The sequence below is a fragment of the Gekko japonicus genome, unplaced genomic scaffold, assembly GCF_001447785.1.
Source record: "Gekko japonicus isolate JY-2015 unplaced genomic scaffold, Gekko_japonicus_V1.1 scaffold1817, whole genome shotgun sequence".
Taxonomy (NCBI): domain Eukaryota; kingdom Metazoa; phylum Chordata; class Lepidosauria; order Squamata; family Gekkonidae; genus Gekko; species Gekko japonicus.
The window spans coordinates 47,262-69,484 of NW_015167591.1; the positions used below are offsets into that span (position 1 = coordinate 47,262).

The 22,223-nt window shown below is 40.3% G+C and overlaps 1 protein-coding gene across 1 annotated transcript in view; it reads left to right on the forward strand.

The window, feature by feature from the left end:
• Positions 1-22,223, forward strand: part of LAMA1 (laminin subunit alpha 1) — a gene marked incomplete at its 5' end in the record, with an annotated part of 107,561 nt that overhangs the window by 38,078 nt on the left and 47,260 nt on the right. The window contains 17 exons of the mRNA XM_015413935.1: positions 1,337-1,517; positions 2,454-2,590; positions 4,929-5,165; positions 8,202-8,345; positions 8,955-9,134; positions 11,216-11,401; positions 14,045-14,172; positions 15,395-15,515; positions 15,631-15,768; positions 16,770-16,891; positions 17,350-17,436; positions 18,091-18,284; positions 18,904-19,046; positions 19,472-19,570; positions 20,189-20,300; positions 20,438-20,600; positions 21,918-22,128. Coding sequence (XP_015269421.1) covers positions 1,337-1,517; positions 2,454-2,590; positions 4,929-5,165; positions 8,202-8,345; positions 8,955-9,134; positions 11,216-11,401; positions 14,045-14,172; positions 15,395-15,515; positions 15,631-15,768; positions 16,770-16,891; positions 17,350-17,436; positions 18,091-18,284; positions 18,904-19,046; positions 19,472-19,570; positions 20,189-20,300; positions 20,438-20,600; positions 21,918-22,128 — 2,583 coding nt within the window. The remainder of the gene's footprint in view (positions 1-1,336; positions 1,518-2,453; positions 2,591-4,928; positions 5,166-8,201; positions 8,346-8,954; positions 9,135-11,215; positions 11,402-14,044; positions 14,173-15,394; positions 15,516-15,630; positions 15,769-16,769; positions 16,892-17,349; positions 17,437-18,090; positions 18,285-18,903; positions 19,047-19,471; positions 19,571-20,188; positions 20,301-20,437; positions 20,601-21,917; positions 22,129-22,223) is intronic.

Consider the following 22,223-nt stretch of genomic DNA (forward strand, 5'->3'; position numbering starts at 1 on the left):
GGAGGTGTAGATCTAATGCAGTTCTCATAATGCCCCATCTTACATATTTTTTGGAAACTTTCCATCCTTCATATCACTGGCTTGGAATAATATGTCTGAATTTTGCATTTTTCCTAGCTCTGTTTGACAACAATTACAGGGTAGTCATTTAAAAATTACAAATGCAAAGGAAGTGTATTAGGGCCAACTGGCATATCAGAAAAATAATGAGTCCTGGCTTTTGAGTTCCCCAGAACTCTTAGACTGGATGCAGACTTAATTAGATTATGAGTTAACTGGTGCAAAAAATTTGCCATTTTAAAAGCTGCCAGTTAACTTCTGGCTTTTATATTTTTGTAGGGACTATTTTTGCTTCTCCAGCCCAGTAAACTTTTAGGCATCTTGAAATCTGTTTTGCATCCAACATTATGTAATCTAATTAACAGTGCAATTCTAAACTAAGTTACGCCATTCTAAATCCATTGTAGTCAGTGAACTTTGACTTGAGTAACTCTGCATAGGATTAAGTTTGAGTCTAGTGGCACCTTTAAGACCAATAGAGTTGGAAGATTCTGAAGAGGTGTGCTTGCACATGAAAGCTTATACGTTGAGTAGAACTTTGTTGGGCTTAAAGGTGCCACTGGACTCAAAACTTTGTTCTGCTGTTTCAGACCAACATGTGTACCCCACCTGAATCTATCTGCATAGGATTGTACTGAAGCACACACACCACAGTCTCCATTTCAAGAAGCCTACAAAATATAGTGTGTGCTTTTTCGTCATGGCTTAAGGCATCTGCCCCCACCCTTCTTTTTTTGTATCTAGCCTTATAAAGAGTTCTAGGAAACCTGAAAGTTTGTGAAATTTTGTAACGTTTTGGTTGGTTGTGATAAAAAATGACTACTGTTGTTTTTGGCTTTGTTGTCATTGAATAGACCATTGTATGGAAGCAATTTATATGCAGATACACATCGCAGAGGCTGTATTATCTCTGACTCAAGTGTGCAATTCCCCAAACTTTAATTTTGTGAGCTCTAGCATTTGATTATTTTTTTCTAAACAAACTGAATATTTTTTCCCAGTTTTTGACCAACATTAGTAGGATCTTTGTCTTCTAAAAATACAGTGGTTTTTGTTCCTGAATATTCACTGGAAATTTCCAGTAGACACTGTTCAACAGTTCTGTATGTTGGGAAAAATTGTGAGGTGAAACTCATTCCCATTTCACAGTCCAGCAGATGCACCATGGATGTACATACTTTGCAGCTGGAGTGGGTAGCATACAAAAAAGAAAGAGAGGTTTTTGTTTCAGTGAACAATCAAATTTTGCTGAAATGCTTTTCTTCCTTCCCAACAGGTTGGCTATTATGGCTTAAGTACTGGACTTGGCTGTCTTCCTTGTAACTGCAATAAATCTGGCTCAGTTGCTGAGGACTGTAGTGATGAAGGACAGTGTCGCTGTGTGTCAGGAGTGGCTGGGGAGAAGTGTAGTCACTGTGCTTATGGTTTTTATGCATTCCAGGATGGTGGTTGCACACGTAAGTTGGAGCCCATGATCTGGTTGTGCTTTTTGAAATTGCTCTAGTTTTCTTTTAAAAGGGTGGTTTGTACTACACAACAGAAAAAATCACGTGAGACTGTTCAACATGCATTCTTGAAGCCTTGTCAGAAGGGAAGAAGAAAATATTGGATTTATACTCCACCCTTCACTTGGAGTCTCAGAGTGGCTTACAAACTCCTTTCCCTTCCCCTCCCCACAACAGACACCCTGTGGGGTAGGTGGGGCTGAGAGAGCTCTTTCCAGAACTGTCCTTGAGAGAACAGGTCTGAGAGAACTATGGCTTGCCCAAGGTCATCCAGCAGCTGCAAATGGAGGATTGGGGAATCAAACCTGGTTCTCCCAGATTAGAGTCCACGCACCTAACCACTATACCAACAAATATCTGATACAGTTTTGTCAACGGTACAAATGTGACTATTTCCACTAATGAAATTAGAATTTGGGCTCCCAAACTGTACCTTATTCCTTTTGGTACAGAAACAATAGGGAATGCATTGATATTAGGAATAGCTTGCTTCTGATTTATCTGTTAACATTCTTTTGCCAGTGTTTTAAAACAGAATAATGGTTAATGATAAAGTTAGCCTAGTACTGCTCAACGTGAAAATAAGTATCAGAGGAATGGGGGTGGTGGTCAATCGTGGGGAAGAATTAAGCCAAATGGCATGTTGAATTTGTTCACCTACTTGCAAGAAAACTTATGGATGTGCGCAGCAATGTCTTAGGGGTCCATATCTGATGTCTGCGCAGATACTGTAAAGAACTTGTGGGGAAAGTACTCATTTTCCTGCAGAAAAACCTGGAAGAGGAGCCCTGATTAAGGTCACCATCAGGGATAAGGAACGTTATTACGACAGAGATGCCTTTAGTCTAATAACCACTGGCAGAACATGTTTCCTGTTTTCATTTTCAGCTTGTAACTGTGCGCATACTCAGGACAATTGTGATAGAGATTCTGGACAATGCATTTGCCCACCTCATACTGAAGGAGAAAAATGTGAACTCTGTAAGGAAAATTTCTGGGGTCTTGATCCAGAAAAAGGATGTAAGGTAATATTGCATGCGGTGCGGACCTGAACAAGTAAAAAAGGATGCATACAATTGTGGACCTTTTTCTTAAAGATTGTGGCATGCTTGCTCTGTTTCCAGCATATGTTGGTTATGCTGAGTGTGGGAAAGCAAAAATGTTGTTCTTTGTATCTAGAGCAACCAGTTTCCTTTTTGGCACTTTCATAATTCTAAGTGCTGATAATTTCATTTAACCACTGATCTAGCCTAGAATATACTAAAGTTCTGTACTATATAACACCTATAGAATTCTGATAATTCCAAGTTTTGCTGTGATATGTTTCCTAGGCCTTTCTACATCAAATTGCTCATTATCTGCCAGGGCAACTTATTTAGCAGGTTAGAGTAAGAATCTTATGAGAATTCCATCTATTCTTGGATAAACTTTGGTTGCAGAGACCTGAGACATTTGAGGGAGGAGGGGGGTTTGAGTATAGAGAGAATGCTTGTCTTGCTTCCAGTGTATACCAAGGTGGATCTTGATAGTGGTACCCCAAAATAAAATTACAAAGAAAGAGAGTGAGAGTGATTTTAAACACAAATAGATAGCTTTATTGCATACAAAATAAAGTAAAAGAACTAAAAATGTAAAGAACTTACATTGGGAACTTACATTGGGCACATTCCCTAAGTAACCACACATGCACACATCAACATGAGGGCACATTTATAAAAGGTAGGAGGGAGAAAAGTTTTTAGGGAAAGGACATATGACCTGAAATCCTGGGCTTGAGGCCTGGAGAGGTTCAAGGAGCAGAACCGAGGAGCTGGCTAATTAGAGAGAGAGAGAGAAAGCCTTCAGTGCAGTTGCAGGCGAGTTCAGATAATGGAAAACCTAGGCACACTTTTCACTGACTTGGGATGGTCTTTTTATGGGGAAGAGTCCCATAGCTGGACATGGGAAGCCATTTTCATAGGAACCTGATTGGTCCAAGATAAAAAGTTTGAATCTCACTGGCTGGTTTAAAGTTAAATGCTGTCAAACATTGATGGGGAAAACACCTTGATTAGGCTACTGTGGGCCAAATCTGCATGGGAACAAAGATCCTAGGTGAGGCAACATGATTAACATACTTTAATTAGATTGAAGTGAGCCAGATATGCATTGACACAAAGGTTTGAGTGAATCAAGATAGCTCCTGAAACAGGATGGAGTGTAAATTAATTACTTGAGTGCCCTTCTTGATCGAGTAAAAAAAGGAAAAAGAGGAACTGGGCATTGGTTATTATAGTAGCAATTTCCTTGGGCTGGGCAGACACCTCTGGGATATGCTAGGATATTCCAGTGTTGAAAAGTCTTTTGTTATTGAGAATGAAGTGAAGTCTAATTGTTATTGAGAACCCTCAGCTGTGGAAGTTTGCACTTAATTAGTTTGTAATGCCAGCAGACTCTATCTCTCTTGGACTTTCATGGCTATATCCAGGCACCTGGATGAGTCTGTCCAGGTTTCAAGTCCCCTTTGCACTTAGGCAGTAAAAGGTTGTGCCTCTTAAAACAACTAAGTCCAAAATAAGATGAGGACCCCCACTAACTAAGGGGTTTTTGGCTGGAGTACAGAGCATGCTCCTTACAGCAGGGGACCGCAACCTTTTAAAGCCTACACCTTTGGAATTTTGAGAGGGGGTAGTAAGTGCCACCCCAAAATGGCTGCCATAAGAGGCTACCTCTTCATTTTGCAAAAGAATTGCATGGCCACCCTACTGAACACACGAAGCTGCCTTATTCAGAGTCCATCCATTGGTCGGTAAAGGTTATCTGTACTCTGACTGGAAGTGGGCTTCTATATGAACGTGCCCATCCATTAAAATTTTCTCAGAACCCCTATTTTATATTTATATATATTTTAGAGTTGCGATGGACAGATCCCTTTTTTGCTGTAGTGCCTCAACTTTGGAGTTCTCTAAAGGTGTATTTTTAGCAGCTGGTGACTTTTTAAATAGTTGCCAAACTTAGGCCCCGGTCACACGGGAGGTTTTGGCCCAGAAGAGGGACAGATCGGGGGCACAGCAAACAGGCACAAGCACACCACAACATCTGGGAATCGGCGCGCACCCGTCCCCAATCCGTCCCTTCAGGCCTAAACCACGCAGTAAATACCCCCCAACAAAAAGGTAGCACCAACTGGAAACGCTGCAGCAAGCGCGGCCGTCAGAGCGCCGGAGCGCCCATCTTCAGGAGCATTGGAGGCTCCCAGTCGAACTGCGCATGCGCCCACATGCGCAGCCGGCTGCCTAGCCCCCCCCCGTGTGGCAGGGGCCTTAGAATTACTTTAGCTTGGAAAATGTACAGATTTCTTGACATTTTTTCCCCTCTTCTCAGGCATGCAGTTGCAGTGCTGTAGGCTCATTCAGTCTTCAGTGTGACCTGTTGACTGCTCAATGCCAGTGTAAGGATGGGTATGGAGGAAACAACTGCTCTGTGTGTGCCTTGGGATACAGAGGCTATCCAGAGTGCGTTCCTTGTGACTGTGACGTGCGTGGAACCACAGCAGACACATGTGATCAAAGTCAGGGAGTCTGCAGTTGTGAAGAGGACACAGGAGTTTGTGCCTGCAAGGTAGAGCTTTCAGATACAATATGAAATAATTGCCTATTTTTCCACAGCTCAAAAGCTTCAATGTTATTTTGGAAATCGGGTTCTGTTTTACCAGCCGCTGTTGAAGATAATTGAAACACTTGATTTATACCTGGGAGAGGCATCCGGCTGTTATTCTTTCCACAGTGGGAGTCTTCTGCTGCAGTTACTTTCTGTTTGGAGGTCTATGGGCACTATCTATGTATGGAATTACAGAAGAGCCTCCTGTTGGTTTTGAATATATTCGTTTTCTAAACTATGTTTAATTGTTATGAGCAATCTGTTTAATCAATGTCTATACACTCTATTGGGTTGTGACCACTAACCCTGAATGTAATATATAGTTTTGAACATAGTTGTGAATTGTAGATGGTTTACAGCAAGAATAATAGCTGATCGCACTTATTGTACCTTGACAGCTGATAATGCTTGTTTGTAAGAGCAGCCTAAGATTGTGCAACACTTATAAAAGAAGCGCCCACAGGAGACATCGCCTCTTGCGACAGAAACAGGCATGCATGGGTTACTACAGAAATTGGAAAGGCAAATCCGTGCACTGCAAAAATGATTTTGAAAACGCCGCCCAAGGTCCTTTAAAAATGCGGTCTTGAGTGGGAATAGAGAATAGAGAAACGCCAAAGAGGGCAATGATTGGCTGCTGGTCCCAGGCCTCCTTAGGGGGATGGGACTTTTGCCATTGCAGGCGCCCTCCAGGGCTAAAACAGTGAAACACTGTCATGCAAATTAAAATTTAAAAACCCATCAAAACCTGCCCCTTTAAGGTGGGCTTCAGTGGGCGGCTTGCCTCAGAACACCAATGCAAAAAACTTTCTTCAGGTTCCCAGGTTTAGGCTTTTTTGCAAATATACTTCACTTGCCCCCCAAAAAAGTGCAGGAGAAACCAGGTTTGTTAGGAACTGGGAAGAAATTAAACAAGTCACTTTATTGCGCATGAGATACAATACAAAACATTTTTTTTTTTTACCATCATGAACAGTATTACGGATTAATCAAAGACACATGCGTGGTCAAACAAAAAGCTCGAGTCCCAGTGACTGGCCGAGGGTCACTGTGATGGGCAGGTGCTTTTTTGGCTTCCCACCCTCTCCTGTCTCACCTTCCACTAGCAGTGACCAAGTTGATTTTAGCTATGATGTGGGTTTCAGTGAAACAGTGTTAGCAATTAACTGGCTGAGTTACATGCTGCTATTACAGGGAGGTAACGCAGGAATCTGAGATGATTTCTGCAACTTCCCCTCCATCCTCTCCCTTCCCTCAAGAGTAATTCATACCAACACCTTTGTTTCACAACAAAAGGAATAAGTTTTTGTCTCTTCCTGGTTTGGTGGATAAGGGAAGCTTTGCTTTAGAACAGTTACAGTTTTATGTACCCACATCTTAACTGAAATGACAGGCTGATCCCGAGAGAGAGAGAGAGAGAGAGAGAGAGAGAGAGAGAGAGAATGATTTCACTTGGAACTTCTCCTTAAACCAAAAAATATTGGCATATTGAAATATTGTTAGCTTGTCTCTTGGGATATTTTCCTCAGCCCCCTTACAAATCACTAACCCACTATTTCCCTAAAGTAACAGAGGTTACCTGCTCTATTCCTGCCTCTCTATGGGCCCCTGAGCCCTGTGTACCTATAACTATAGCTGCCTGAGTTCTTTTCCTTCACGGGGCGAAGTCTGACTACCTAACTAATTTCCTGGTAGTTTTTCTTGTTTCTATGTTGCTTCTCAAAGCCCTGCCTGAGACAATGACAGACTTTCCCTCCACATAACTCTCTCCCCTCACCGCTCCCCAAGGTTTCAGAGCCTCCTATTGGCTGATGCCACTTAGTATCTGCATACTTTCCCTATGGGCAGGGATTTGCTGGGATGTCTGGAGGGTAGAACTAGTGGCCATTGATTTCAGTTGGCCACTGAGTTTCATTCCAAGTTAGTTTTTTAACTTGGGTCTGTCCAGGCCTCATCCAGACCTAGTCCAACACTATTCCACACTGTCTCCCAGACCATAGTAGTTTATTCCAGCATTAATTTCACTATCTTTGATACTTCTGTACTGTCTGCACTGCCCTACTCAGGGAGAAGTAAACTTCTGTTGAACAAAGGACGTTTAAATGTACCCTTAGATTAAGCAAGTACTACTGTTGTGTTAGTGTAGTGGAGGTGAAGCAGCAATCAGGCCAGGATAATAATAGAGTAAGATGATTTTGACAGGGTCAAAAAATGAAAGCAAGTTAGGTCCCAAAAGGTTGGTTTAGGACCAAGATGAGAGTGCTGTGGACCTATGGTAGATACAGTAGCCAAGAGCAGCAAACACAAGTTGCAGACAGTGATGAAACAATTTCCCGTGCATAGGTATGCTACCTGGGAGGTGTGTAATACTCTACTCAGGCCACCCTGTGCTAATTATGGATTTCTATAGATGACCCATTGGACTCCATTGGCGTACCTAGAGTATTTGACACCCGGAGTGTGTGTGTGGGGACACACAGTGGGGCTTACTTGCAAGTAAACATGCGAAGGATCAGGGCTCTTAGAAAGAAGGGGGCATCCATTGACGTAGGAAGGGGGGAGAGAAAGCTTTGATTGGATTTTTTTTTTTTTTTAACGAAAGGCAGGGAAAGTGTTTGAGATTTGGTAAGGGAGACCTGGTGCAGGGAGGCAGTGGGGGTGAGCTTTCCGAAAGGAGGGCAGGCTTTAAAAAAAGAATATAAAGAGGAGGGGAAGCTGGATCGAAAGAGAAGGGGCTGTTTATGTTTTCTAAACTGCGAGTCCCAGGTGCTGGAGCGCCTTGTCGGCATCTCGTTGGGGAAAAGGAGTTGTTTTTTGAAGCCATAATCCCCCGCTCCCTTACTCTAGAGTAGGTGCCCCCTTATTGCCTGCACCCGAGGCGGACCACACCTACTGAGCTGCCCTTGCTACGCTGCTGTAACTATCCTAGCAACAACGCTATCTGTAAAATATTCAGATCGGATTCTAAATGTTCTTGATGATTTATTTCATTACCAGGACAATGTGTTTGGATTGCACTGCAATGAATGCAAAACTGGAACCTTTGCTCTCCATGCTAGTAATCTTTTGGGATGCATTCCATGCTTCTGTTTTGGGATGTCAGACATTTGTTTAGAAGTGGAAGATCATGTGAGAATTCCGGTTAGTAAAGCAATTTCACGTTCTGTGTCTAGTTTTCTATTCTGTTTCATTTTCATTTTGTTACAGTTTGGTCTACAAACAGCTTGATCTTATTTTATTGGCTGAAATGTTAAAGCCTTTTATATATACCACCCCTCGGACAGTTTAAATTGCACAAATCATTTTCATTTTGTTACAGTTTGGTCTATAAACAGCTTGATCTTATTTTACTGGCCCAAATGTTAAAGCCTTTTATATACACCACCCCTCGGACAGTTTAAATTGCACAGAACGGTAGAGTCATAGCACAAATCCCACCATTCTACAACACCTTTTGTGAGGTTTGTGTGTAAAAGCTTATCTCGTTTTTCCCGTCTTGACCTTGCCACTCTCCCTGTCTGAAACACTGTCTTGCAGGGAAACATAAAAGTGGACAGAAAACTGTGCACAAATGAACAACCATCCACCTTCACGAAACCTACATTATACTTATCTAGGAATATAAAACACTTTATAAAACCACTCCCAAATATTACTTGCAAAGAAATTAATTGAAATCTTGCTGAATTTGGAAAATATAAAATATGTAGTACATTTTATAATGTGGGATGGCTTACTTTGGTATTGCAGGTAACACTAACTCCAGAGCAGAATGTTTTGTATGTAGTCTCTCAAAGTAACTTCACTGGAACCAGTGAAGGTGTGTTTTCCCAGTCTCCTGATATTTTGATGGATGCGGCAACAGTCCGGCAACATTTGAATACAGAGCCATTTTACTGGAAGTTACCTGATCAGTTCCGGGGAGACCAGGTAAGCATATGAAATGTGATTAGAGATTTTTTTCCCTGTATTGTTTGGCGAAGGTTAGGAGACTTGCTGATTTCTAAGTCCCAAAGACAACGTACAGTGTATTAGAAAAATCAATCTTCATTATTTAATATTTACATTAATTTACATCATATGTTTATATGCTAAATCTTAAAATGTTTTAAAGATACTCTAAATTGCTGTCTTTTATAACTAAATAGTAGATACAAGTCTGCTAGCATGATATTTGATTAAAACAAGTAGAGAACCCAGAAGGCCACGTGTTGTCACTGCATTTCTCCCTGTACCCCTTCCTCACACTATTTCCTCTTTTTATTATCCTGGCAGCCTCCTTTCCCTACTAACTTCTCTTCTTCCCAGTCCAAGCATCCTTTTATTATTTACTTCCTTTATACTCCCGTTTCCCAAAGCAGCTGGCATCATTCTTCTCTACTCCATTTTATTGTCACAACAACTCTGTGAAGATAGATTAAGCTGAGAAAGAGTGACTTGTCCAAGGTCACTCAGAAAGCTTCCATGGCAGTGGGGATTTGAAGCTGTGTTTCTCAGATACTAGTTAGCTACTATACCACACTGGCTCTAGCTTTCCTTCCTTACTTCTGCTGTCAGTGTATCCCTGGGAAAAATCCAGCCAAATTGCAAAAGTCATGAGTTCTGTGATGGCTGCTTCTGGTCCTTGCCAAGTTGAGCAAGTTGTGTGGAGGTTATTGCTGGCAAGTTGGTGGCAGTGGTTGGAGCCAGGCCTGACTCTGATGAGACCTCTGTCAAAGGCTAAAACAGACCTTGGAAAGGGCCTGCCCCCTCCCCCTACCTTTTACTGACAGAAACCAAAGCTTGAAAGCTGACAATATTGTTGTGGTTGCCTATCAGCTACCACAATGGCTACTGCAGAGGGCATAGTATAGGCACTGCTTTCATTATTTTAGAGGTTTTGAACCTCCCCATTTTATTTTTAGCTTTCAAATCTTTCTGCATACTTGGGGGTTTCCTCTGGTTTGATCTCTCTTGTCTATTCATGTCTCCCATTTCTGGATCCACAGATGGGGCCATATTGAGAACTGGATATTTTGACCAGTAGTGCATCAGTAAGGACGTGCAGAGGGCATCTCATTTTCCCTCCTCCATTACTTCATATTTCCCTTCCTTGGAAGGCCCCATAGCCTTTCCCTGTTTTCTCTTTCTCATATTTCACACCCACCAGTTAACGTTCCTTTATCTGTCTTGCAGTTTTCGGCTTACCCCCCTTTTTCTCCCCCAGCAGCCTCTATCCAGGAAAACTATGGCCGAATTGCTTGATTCTAGCTTGATTCCACACTATTTTCTCTTTTCCTCCTTGCAGCAACCTCCATATCCTTACCTTTCATTGCTTCCTTCTCTCCTTCCCACCCAACAACCAGTCCTACCTTTTTTGTGCCCCCCATCTTCAACTATATTTATTGTTTATTTGTTTCATTTATACTCCACCTTTATCCACAATGGGGTCCCAAAGCAGCTTACATCATTCTCCTCTCTTTCATTTTACCTTCATGATAATCATGTGAGGTAAGTTAAGCTGACAATGTATAGCTGGTCTAAGGTCTCCCAGTGAGTTTCTGTTGCAGAAAAGTGATTCAAATCTGGGTTTCCTAGATCCTAGTCTGAAACTCTAACCACCACACCACTAGGGATGGGCACAAACCGCATTGTTATGGTTCGGTTTGGTTTGTGGTCTGTGGCCGAACCACAAACCAGTACGAACCGGGAGATTGGTTTGTGAACCAAAACGGTTCATATTGGTTTGTAACCCCTGCTTTCTTCTTCCCACTGCTCAGCTGTTTTTCATGAACCACCATTAACTGCCTTAAGATTTGTGGAAGTTCGTGGCAGCTCTTTAGTTCAGAACAAAGGCATAGTCTGGAAATCAGTTTTCAAAAAGAAAGAAGGAAAATGCAGCCTTGCTGGATATCAGCAAAGCCATTGGCTCCATCTGATCTAGGTTTTAGTGAAATTATTTAAAGAAAAGACAGGGTATAGTGTGTGAATCATTTTTTGCCAATAAATGTAATAATTATTCATCTGAGCAGCTCATGGCCTACGGTGGAAAACTAAAGTACACAGTGGCTTTTTATGCTTTGGATGGCACTGGAACTTCAAACCTTGAACCACAAGTCTTGATGAGGGGAGGTTTCACTGATAAACAGATAATCTACGTGGACATTCCTGAACCAGGAAACGGTGTAAAACAAGAGGAAGAAATACTAATGGTGGAGGTGAGACAAACTATATCTGTTAGATGTATAGCATCAAGGTCTCTGTGTAGAGGCTTCTCTACATTAGTTTCTTTGTTTCTGTAAAATCTGTGAACTCATTGAGCATTGGTGCCTGAACCATTTACTGCAGAGGTTCCCAGTATGTTGCTAGTGGGTGCCATGGTGCCTGTTGACACCTTTCTTGGAGTCCACCAAGTATTTTAGAAAGTGGGTGGGATTAGTTTGGGCTTCTTGAATTCTGATGTTTATGATATAAGTTGCTTTCAGTAAAGTACTTTGTCTGTGCAAATAGCAGAATAATAATTCTGAAAACACAGTGGGACTTCTGGCTAAACATGATAGGGTCAGCATGGATACAGTGCTTATTGCATCTAACAGGAATTTCTACTGAAGTAATCAGATCTCAACAGTTTAAATGTATTTTTATAATACAGGTGGACACTGATAATAACATTACTACATCAAATTCTGGTAATTTTTTTAAGAAATCATTTATGTGGCTATCAAAATCTGGCCAGGATCTCTCTTTTACTGTACACATCACATGTTCAGTGAACTCTCTCCAGCCCATCAGCACCAGCTGTTGTTGTTACAAGCAATAGTGCAGGTTGAAAATGGCAGGGCTCAAGAGAGAAGAGCTCATCTAAAGTGTAGAAGAAGCCAGGAGAAGCATTTTGCCTTTTTGTTTTGCATGTTAGATGCTTGGAAAATGAAGACAGATGAGGGTTTCTTAGATACTTGGAAAATGCTGCCAGATGAGGGTTTCTTAGCTAGCTCTATATGTATACTTAGTGTGTATGTGAGAAAATATGTTTAAACAGTGTTAATTTTATAAGCCATCCCATGCTACTATCAGAGTTACGTATAACTGCACTCTGTGACACTTTGTGGTTGGCTTCACCTCTTGCATCAGCCATTTTGGGGCTGGCTTGGCTTCCCACAGCAGCTATTTTTGGTTGTACCCATTCCAAAAGTGCTTGCAGACTCAAAAAGGGTATGGACCCTGGTTTACCACATGCAGCATATAGCCTATTTTGCATGATACTACCATGTCATATACATGCAATGTATGCATTGTGGAAGCATGCTGGTGTTCTAGATCAAGGTTTTGCTTGGATATATATTTGCTTTCATCTATGCTGTTTATCACTGTAACAAGCAATTCAGTTTTACTTGCTTCATACTGCACAAATGCGACTGTTTTATCTAAAACTGGATTATTGGATATGAGAGTTGTAGTGACAGGTTTTTTTTCTATCACAAAAGATGAGGCATCTGTCCTGTCTGTGCTCTGGTACATCTATCTTAGATTGCTGTAATGTACTTTAAGCTGGGCTGCCTTTGAAATGTATCTGGACATTTCAGTTAGTCCAAAACCAGCAGCCAGGCTGTTGTTGATTACTGGATTCAGCGGTTATTAACACCTCTGTGTTAGAAGATTTGCAGTGGCTTCTCATTTGCTTCTGGACCCAAGGGCAGGTTGTTACTTTTAAAGGCATTAATGGTTTGGGTATGGGTTACTTGAAGGAATGCCTCCTCTCATACTGTCCACCAGCCTACTACTTAGTTCTCCTTTCAAACCCAGCTTTCTGTGTCTCCACCTGTAGAGGTGAGATATGTGGTGATCAGAGGCAGGGTTTTTTCAGTGGTGGCATTCAGGGGTGGATTAAGGCTCACTGGTGCCCTAAGCACTGACCAATCCTGGTGCCCCCCTCCTTTCCACACTGACCCAGTTCATTTTAGTTGTTGACCTGTCTGACCAGATATACAGTGCAGTTTGCAGCAGTACAAAAATTTATTCATATTATAACACAATATACTGTACAAACGAAGCTTTTCACCCTTTTCCCAACTTTGTGGTGCCCCCTTTGGCACTGGTACCCTAAGCACGTGCTTAGTCTGCTTAATGGTTAATCTGCCCCTGGTGGCATTCCACACAGTTGGATTGCCCTCCCCCTTGGAATTCTTCTGGTGACTACTTTATGGCCTTTTAGGTGACAGGCCAAAATATTGCTCTTTTCCTGGGCTTTTAACTTTTTTTATTCCAAAGATTTTATTGTGTTTTTTATTTGTTTGTTTGTTTGTGTGTTTTACCATGTGAGCATCCTTAATAGGTGTCAGGAAATGTGGTTCGCTTCTAAATAAATAAACATTTGACATTCGTATGTGGGGCACTCTTGAGCACAACTTGTTTCATGTTCAGCAGATCACAGTGGCTTAAGGCAGGAACACGACTAGAAGTGACTCTATATATTCTCCTGCGTCCAGCTTTGGGAAGAATGGAAGTACCTTCTAAGTCCTTTTCCCTAATTTATTTCATGTGCCAAGAACATGTATGGTGTTAGGGTTATAGCAGAGAGAGGAAGACAAGGAGGCATTGTGGCTGGGGTAGAAACATCAGACATGTCCTTTCTCATCTTGCTTACTGCAGCCCAGGTAATGACATTATGGCAAGGGATGGTTGAGCCCTTGGGTAACTTGAACAGTCCATATCTTCCAGTCCAGGAAATGGACCATCACACATTTAAGGAACTGTTTGTTCTTTGTTTCACTATGAAGAGGAGCACTAAGGCAAGACAGTACTATTACAAAAGTATGTGTTTTCCATTCATAAACTTATTTTCATTGCTTTTATCCCTTTAGAATGTCTGGAAATACTTTAATTCAGCATCATCTGAATCAGTTTCACGTTCTGACTTCATGTCAGTGCTTAGCAATGTAGAGTACATCCTTATCAAAGCATCATATGGCCAAGGATTACAACAAAGCAGGTAAAAAGTTATGCTTATTTTGTTTAGGAACTTGTCATTTTTTTGTTAGATGCGTTATAATAATAAGGATGTTGATTTAGTGTAGGTGTGACTCAAAAGCGTGAATTCAGCAAAGGGGCTTTTGTCTGTAAAGCAGCATTTTGTCTCCTTCTTTGTCCCACTGCCCCGTCAAGTGCCCCCTGAAATCCTTCTCCTGGGGGGAAATGCACTCCCAGGAGCAGCATGGGTGAGAGTCAGGGGCCTGCAGTGGGAGAGGGGAATCGGCTAAAATTGTACCCTGCGGCCCCGGAAATACTCCATGGATCCAGCCCAAAGGAATGTACCTCAGAAAAGCCGTGCCTGAAAATCAGGGAACCTTTCAGATCAGACTTCAGTGAAGCAAGAAGAACTGTATTTGGAAATGGAAGCTGGTAAAGTTTCTATGCTGAGGAAAAACTACTTGTGTCTGTGTGGAAGTTTCTTTGGTGTGTACCTTAGATAGTTTGCTAGGAAACTGGTAGCTATATCAGAAGAATTCTACGACCCGAGGGTAGAGACTGGCAATTGCTTGTTATTGATCCAGATATTGACATCACTGTCTGTTTTAGAGACCACAAGTACAGCTAAAACATATAGGAAATTGGTATATACAGAGCTCACATATATGAGAAAGTTGGCAAGTTTATGGAGCCCCTCCTGAATGCTATCAAAATCACCTTCACAAAATTTCATGGCTTTACCTCTGATTTAGAAACACAAGGGATAAGCTTTGCAATTGAAATCTGCAGTATAGTTTGGTTAGTGCAGGGTTGGATAATGGTGATCTTTGCCCCCTTTCTTTCTGTCCCCCCCCCCCACTCTGGAAAAGTGTTCCTGAAGGTCAGATATTTTTGGGAATGGTGGGCGATGCAGTATGAGCAGCTGCAATGTGAAGGGGGAATCAGCAGAAATTACTGCCTTATTCTTGCACAAATGGAATATGAGCTCATGCTGCTGGGGCAATATCTTGTGATTTCCCCATTTCCATAGACTACTGCACCTCATCTCATGCTGTTCCCATCTTGTATGAGCAGCTTCGCGGATGGTGGTGCAAGGGGCTCATGATTGCCTTATCTAACCAGTATTGCCTTAGCCTAAATCTTTGGATAAGGTAACTCAACCATTCGAAAACACCCAGTGTTGTAGCCTTGGGTCACTTCTGATTTATTAATGAATATCCTTGTTTAATGCAACTTTCTTTTAGAATCGCTAATGTTTCCATGGAAATTGCCATGAAAGCTGATGAAATGTCTTTGGCTAGGGAAACAGCTCACCTTGTTGAGAAATGCCTGTGCCCTGCTGGTTATGCAGGACTCTCTTGTCAGGTATGTTATTTCCCTTTCCGTAAATGGTTTAATTCTGGCAAAAGGTCTTCTCTGCTGAAAATGCCTTAAAAATGCAAGTATTTCTTCACTTGTTTCTTTCTTTTCCTTTATTTAGGACTGTGCACCAGGGTACTACAGGTTAAAATATGAAGACAAAATATTAAAAATATCCCCCTCACTAATCCCACCCTGTGTGCCTTGTCAATGCAACAACCACAGTGAGACCTGTGACCCACAAACAGGAGAGTGTTTGGTATGTATGCCTCCTTCCCACTGCTTGTTTGGTTTTGTTACAGTATCAAAGAAAGGGCTTGGAGAGGGGATCCTGAAGAATAAAAGGTTATGCATTTACAATACCCCCCATTTAAAATGAAGAAGTGAAGTGATATCTGGAATAATGGCTTTTTACAGACAGTAAAAATTTGCATTAAGGCAGCTGCATACGTTATTAGATTAATTGGTGGGATTAATCCACTAAAGCTTTCATTTGAGATTTTGAGAGTACATGGGTTGATCAATGACAGAGGTGCCTTGAATTGCCCTGAGGAAATTCACACCTGGGACTATTCCTTCAGAAGCCAGAGAAAACCAGTGCTGCAATCTAGAATATCCTTGGCAAAAGGGGAAAACATCTCCTTCCACCCTAGTTCCCAAGAGCATCTGACTGTGGCCAGGTGTCCCTCCTGTACATCCCAAGGATTTTTCAGATTTCAGACACTTTCTCTTTTTCCATATAGGGACAAAAGGACTGATTAACCTGGAAGAGTTTCAGTGTTTTCAGCATTCTGCTAACTGCCGAAGTTGAGTTTTCAGTTTTGATGACAACTCTAGTCTATTAGCGTTAGGAAACTGAGTAATTTTGTTCTTTTAAAAGGGATCTTTGCTTGAGCAAAGGAATATGGAGCTCAAATAAAGACAACTAAACAATATTAGTAGTTTGTGAAAAGATGCTCAGCAGGTGTGTAAGGCACAACTTTTTGACTGTCCACAGTATGCTTGAATTGTGGTGGTGGAAAGTGCTGGCAAGTCACAGTTGACTTACGGCAACTCCGTAGGGTTTTCAAGGCAAGAGACATTCAGAGGTAGTTTCCCATTGCCTGCCTCCATGTCATGACCTTGGTATTCCTTGGAGGTCTCCCATCCAAATGCTAGCCTGGGCTATCCACATCAGGGCTTGTAAGGGTGTTATATATTTATTGGATGGAGCGTATTTGTAAGCGGCTTGTTTTTCTTGTCTAACTTTCTGCCTACTAGGGTTGCAGAGATAATACAGCTGGCGATCGCTGCAATGTTTGTGCCACAGGCTATTACGGCAAAGTGACTGGTTCTGTCAATGATTGTTCTCTGTGTGCTTGCCCAAGAATTAGCCCTGGGAGGTATCTAAAAATGATTAACTTTGATGTCTTTAATAATTGCTATTGTTACCCTTGTTTGTTGTCCGGTAGTACCCCAGCAGTGATGGGAGCTGTTCCACTACAGTTGTATTTCTAGGGTTTTCATAATTTGTCTGTTTAAAGAATTATTCTGTTATCAACCTTCATGCGGGTAATTTTAATACTAATGAAGATAGATGGTGAAATGGCTAATGTGGTGGCTAAACATTAAGATCGTTCAAGAAAATGTTAATTATGAATTGTACTGGTATACAACTACATGGTCTTCAGGTAGAGTTACTTCATGCTTAAAACTTCCTACACCTGAAAAACCAGCATGTCAGAGGTTAGGGATTAGCCCTGCCTGTGTTCTAATATACCAGTTTTCTGTACGAAGAGGACTTTTTCCATGGGGATGCAGGAATGGCCTCTAATTCTTTTTCATTTCTTGTTTGTTCAAGTTTTAGTCCAACATGTGTTATGAAGGATTTTAATGATTTCCACTGCAATGCTTGTATCACAGGTTATGAAGGGCAATACTGTGAAAGGTGAGCTATCTAAACCCTTAAGGAGTTTGATAACCAATGACATTGTGATTTGAGCTCTGAATAGTTTCTGCACACCCCTGTTTCTATGTTACGTTGAAAAAAGAAATGAACTAATGAGACAGTATGTCATGTAGTAGGATCCTAGCTTTTTTACTGGAGTGTTTCAGTACACTTAATGGCCATGCATGCTTTCTTGGAAATAATCCTCATTGAATTCTGTGGGAGTTCTCGTAATACATGTTGTTGCTCTGCATGATACTGAAGCCAGTTTTTGAAATGGCTGTTTGCTGGCCACTCAGAAGATGGCCAACATTTCCATCGAGCCAACACTGGTTTATTGCTAATGCATAGCCAGTTGTTTCAGTTCTAGTATGAGACTTATTGAATATACTTTTTTCCTGTGGTTTTTCAAATTCTTTTCCAACAACTTTTTTCCTGTGGTTTTTCAAATTCTTTCCCAAAATTTTCAGAATAGGCTACAGTACAGTGTAGGTTACGGATGTCAGTCCACTGTGATGAAGGGTGCATGGAGCAATGGAGAAGGTGATAAGGATAAATTAGTGGTGCTGCTGGGAACAAGGTATTTAGCCTAGAATCCCATTATACTTGGCTGCAAGACTGGGCCTTCAAGAAATGCCTTTTCTTTCTCTGTAGGTGTTCTCCAGGTTACTATGGAAATCCTGAGGAACCTGATGGTGATTGTCAGCCTTGTCAGTGCAACCTAAATGGTTCCATCCACAACAGTTGTGACCATATCTCTGGGCAATGTGTCTGTAAGCAAGGTGTAAGAGGGCAGCTGTGTGATGAATGTGAAGCAAGGCACATTCTTGTGGAAAATGAATGCATTTGTAAGTGCAGTTTAAAAAAAAAATTTAAATTGGTTTTTTTAAAGCATTTTGCAAGATGGGAATAGGGATGCTGTTACCCACTGCTGGTCTTCTGTCATACCGTGTTCAGACAGTCAATCTAATTTTATAATGAATGTGTAATGTTCTGTGTGTTTTAATGCTGGAAACTTCCTAATGTTGGCATATAGATATGTCAAATAAATAGTAAACTGATAAAATTTGATGCCATACTTAATGGGAAGTAAGGTCCACTGGAACCTAAGGGACTTTCTTCTCATTAAGTCTCTCGGATATTAAGACTACAAGTTTCCATGCCTTCTTACTGTAGCAGTTTGTCAGTACCATCTAAGGAACACTTTCTTGGGAGTACGTCATTTCCCATGTAGACATGATTAGAATTGTTCTCTCTGTGTTCTTTTTAGGTAATATGTGTTTTGTTAAAAGTTGGGGGATATTTTTCCAAAGTTCATGTTATTGTTTATACATTTTGTGTGGATGTTGGTTTGATTTTAGAATGGGCTTTTGGGGGTAGGTGGGATAGTTCTTTTCTGGGTTAATGTAACAACATATGCATATCTATCTTTTTAAATAACATCTTCTAATACTGTTGTTTCTTCAGCTTGTGATGATGCTTGCACAGGTTTGTTATTAAATGATTTGGATAATCTTGACAAAGCCATGTTTCTGGTCAACCTCACTGGTGCTGTGATAGCACCTTATGGGCTACTATCTGATTTGGAAAATGCAACAAAACACTTAAAGGTACGTAAGAATAGTAAGAAATGATTGAAATATACTTAGTCTTTTGTGACATAACTCTGGATCGAGACAGTAGTAGTTCTATTTAATTACTACATTTAATCTGCTGTATTAGCTGTGTAGGTAACACTAAAGGCTGGGAGACCCTCAGGAGTAGCTGGAGTGGTGGTGGTGGTTTAGAGGTATCTTGCAGGAAGGGAAAACTCGCAAAAATTGCTGCTCCCTTGCACCCATAGAAATTCTAGATGGGATCCAAGCCAATATTATTATTTTTTAATTAATAGCATGTTTTATTCCTAGATTGCACGCTAAGTACTATTAGAGCAAATGGACAATTACTGGAGTGAATTGCATTCAGATCATAAGAAATGTTGTTTGTGTATCATTCCTAATGAACACAGGGCTAAAATATGTATTTCTATTTCTAGGGATCCCTTTTATCTAAAGAAGTGTCAGCCTACTCAATGGAAACTGTATACAACCAGGTTGTAAAATTAACAGGTGATACTGACCAGATGCATAAAGAGGTCAGTTTTGTTTATTTTAAAACGAAATGAATCTAACCCTTGAAATACTTCAGAAGTCTTATTAGTAAATGACCTATAGAACTAGTAAAATAGCATTAGTAAGGACATATCTTACAGTTTACTAAGATTCTTTTATAAAGTAAAGCCAACATACTGACTTCTGCCTGGTACACTATGAGTGGTGATGATCATTTTTGTTTAAACGGTTACTGAAGAATCCCCCTTGCATGTGGTTTTTATGTGATTTTTAGCAGCTTCCTCTCCCCCAGAAATTTTTCAACATCTTGCTCTATGTTATCACTATCAGTTATGCCCTCTTTAAATAATATTGTACAAAATTTTTGAAAAATACATATAGTTTGATAGTAATTAGGTCACACCTCCCAGTGGTCATGACATGCTCGTAATTCTCATGGATAAGCAAGGCTGGGATTTATAGGTTACTCTTGCTGCTGGATCTGGTTGATGGAAACTAAACTTTAAAAAAGTAATAATGTAGTTTTATTTCACATGGCAATGTATGTTAATTTGTATGATTCTCGGTACACTTTTTAAAAAAAAGAAAATACTCTTTAAACAGTTCAACTTAAATAAAATAACCATTTGCTTTTACGCTAGTTAACTAGAATATTACAAAAAGGAGGACATCTCAGCAATGCGACAGAAAGGAACTTGAACAAGAGTCAGGAGTTGGCTGTGTTCAGTGAAACGTTACAGGCAACTGTTAAAGGTAATGTGATTTGTCGTAGGTGGCTATATTTTAGGAATGATACACTTTTTCATATGGAAAAGTTGCTTATAAAATGAAAATATTTTGCTGTGTTTTGTATAAATGTCAAAAAGCTTGTTTTTCTTCCCTCTATCTAGTACTTGTGGAAGTGGCAGCATCTCTTAATGAAACTTTACATACTGATTTGCCATTTGCAAACCGAACATTTCAGGATCTGCAAGATGAGATCCCTGTAATGCTGAAAGTAATGAATGGAAGATATTTCGAGAAGCTTTATCAACAAACCACTCTTGAACTAAAGTAAGTCTACTGGTACACTGGTGTTGTGGTGCACTGACCTTAATAATACATGCAGCAGACTTGCAGATTGAAGACTGTAGGCTCCATAATGCACTTGTGTTGCAACATACAACATCAATGAGTTGTGGCCTAGTGCATGATTTTTTTTTTAATGAGAGTAAAATGATTTATTGATTTTCAGCTGACCTTTAACACCAGGCTGTATTTCCTTTTCTGCAAATTGTGCAAATTATGGTTGTTATTAGAGGGTCCATAATGTGGAGTAGTTGAGGGGCCTTGAGCAAGCATTCAGTTATGTGGGATACAATGGACAGAATAAAGGAAAAGTTCCATATAAGTGTATGATTGAAAGAGTGCCATTGACAGAACTGAGATTTTGCTGGTTCTGTTTGAAGAGATAAGCAAGAGATTTTTTAAAAAAATCTAAGTCCTTATCAGTGCTGGAAAATAACTGAATTGGGGTTCATTTTAAAAAGGAACTTGATCATATGCATTTCAGGAATATTCAGGGACATCCTTAATAAGAAGGTATAGAGGGCTGATCTGTTTTTTCATTGCTGATAATAGTGGTAATTACTGAGGAAACCTTGAGTTCTTTTCAAAACGTTTTGTAAGGAACTTGCTTTGTAATTTTTCCTTAGGTCTTCTTGTTCTTGAAACTATGATAGGGAACAAACTTTGTCATCTTCACTGTGAAGAGGCTCAAACATTACTTTGCTGATACATGCAAGCTCCCTGTGACATAATCTTAAAGATACTAGTTTTCTAACTTAACATTTTTGAAATATTTTCTCCTACATAGTAATAACAAAATATTCAGATTTTTTTTGCAACGCTGATTTTATAATAATGTTACTGGAAAATCAATAGTATTACTAAGACATTACTAAGTTTTTTCAATATTACTCAAAAGTTTACCATGTTATGCCACTGTAGAATTAGAAACTTAATGTAGTGGAGCAGTTTTCTTAGAATGGTTGTAAGGATCTCCTGGCTTATGGTTTAGGTGAAATCCTTTCAGTATTGTTTATATTAAAAATGATCATCCAGACAGTGGACAGCATTATGTTCTCCTGTTTTTGAAACAGGACTATAATAAAGAATGTCACATCCTTTTTAACTACAGATACACTGTGTGGTATTTAGTTCAGCTATATAAGGTCAGCTAGTGCATTTAATCATGAATAAGTAATTTGTGTGTCTATGAGTTAGCAACAACAAAGTCTGTATTGTATATAGTTGATGTTATGCATGTTCAAACTTTTCCACTTTTAATAAGACTCCCATTTATTTGTTCTTTGTGTTTGTGTTCATTAGAGCTGCAGAAAGAATATTGACACGAATCCAGAAAGAATATAGGAGGCCCCAGCAAGAACTTTTGGACTTGCAAAAAGCTGCAAAACGTGCTTTATCAAACCACAACACAAGACTGCAAGGACTTAAGGATCTTGTGGATGAGGCTAGCAGTAATACCAATGAGACCAAGCATCTGCTGCTACTTCTTAATAATAACATCATGCAGTTTAGTGTAAGTAGATTGGTACTATATGGCCATATAGTTTTATAGCTGTTCATGGAAAAATATTTTTAAATAAATTGTATTTGCACTAGTAAAATATATTA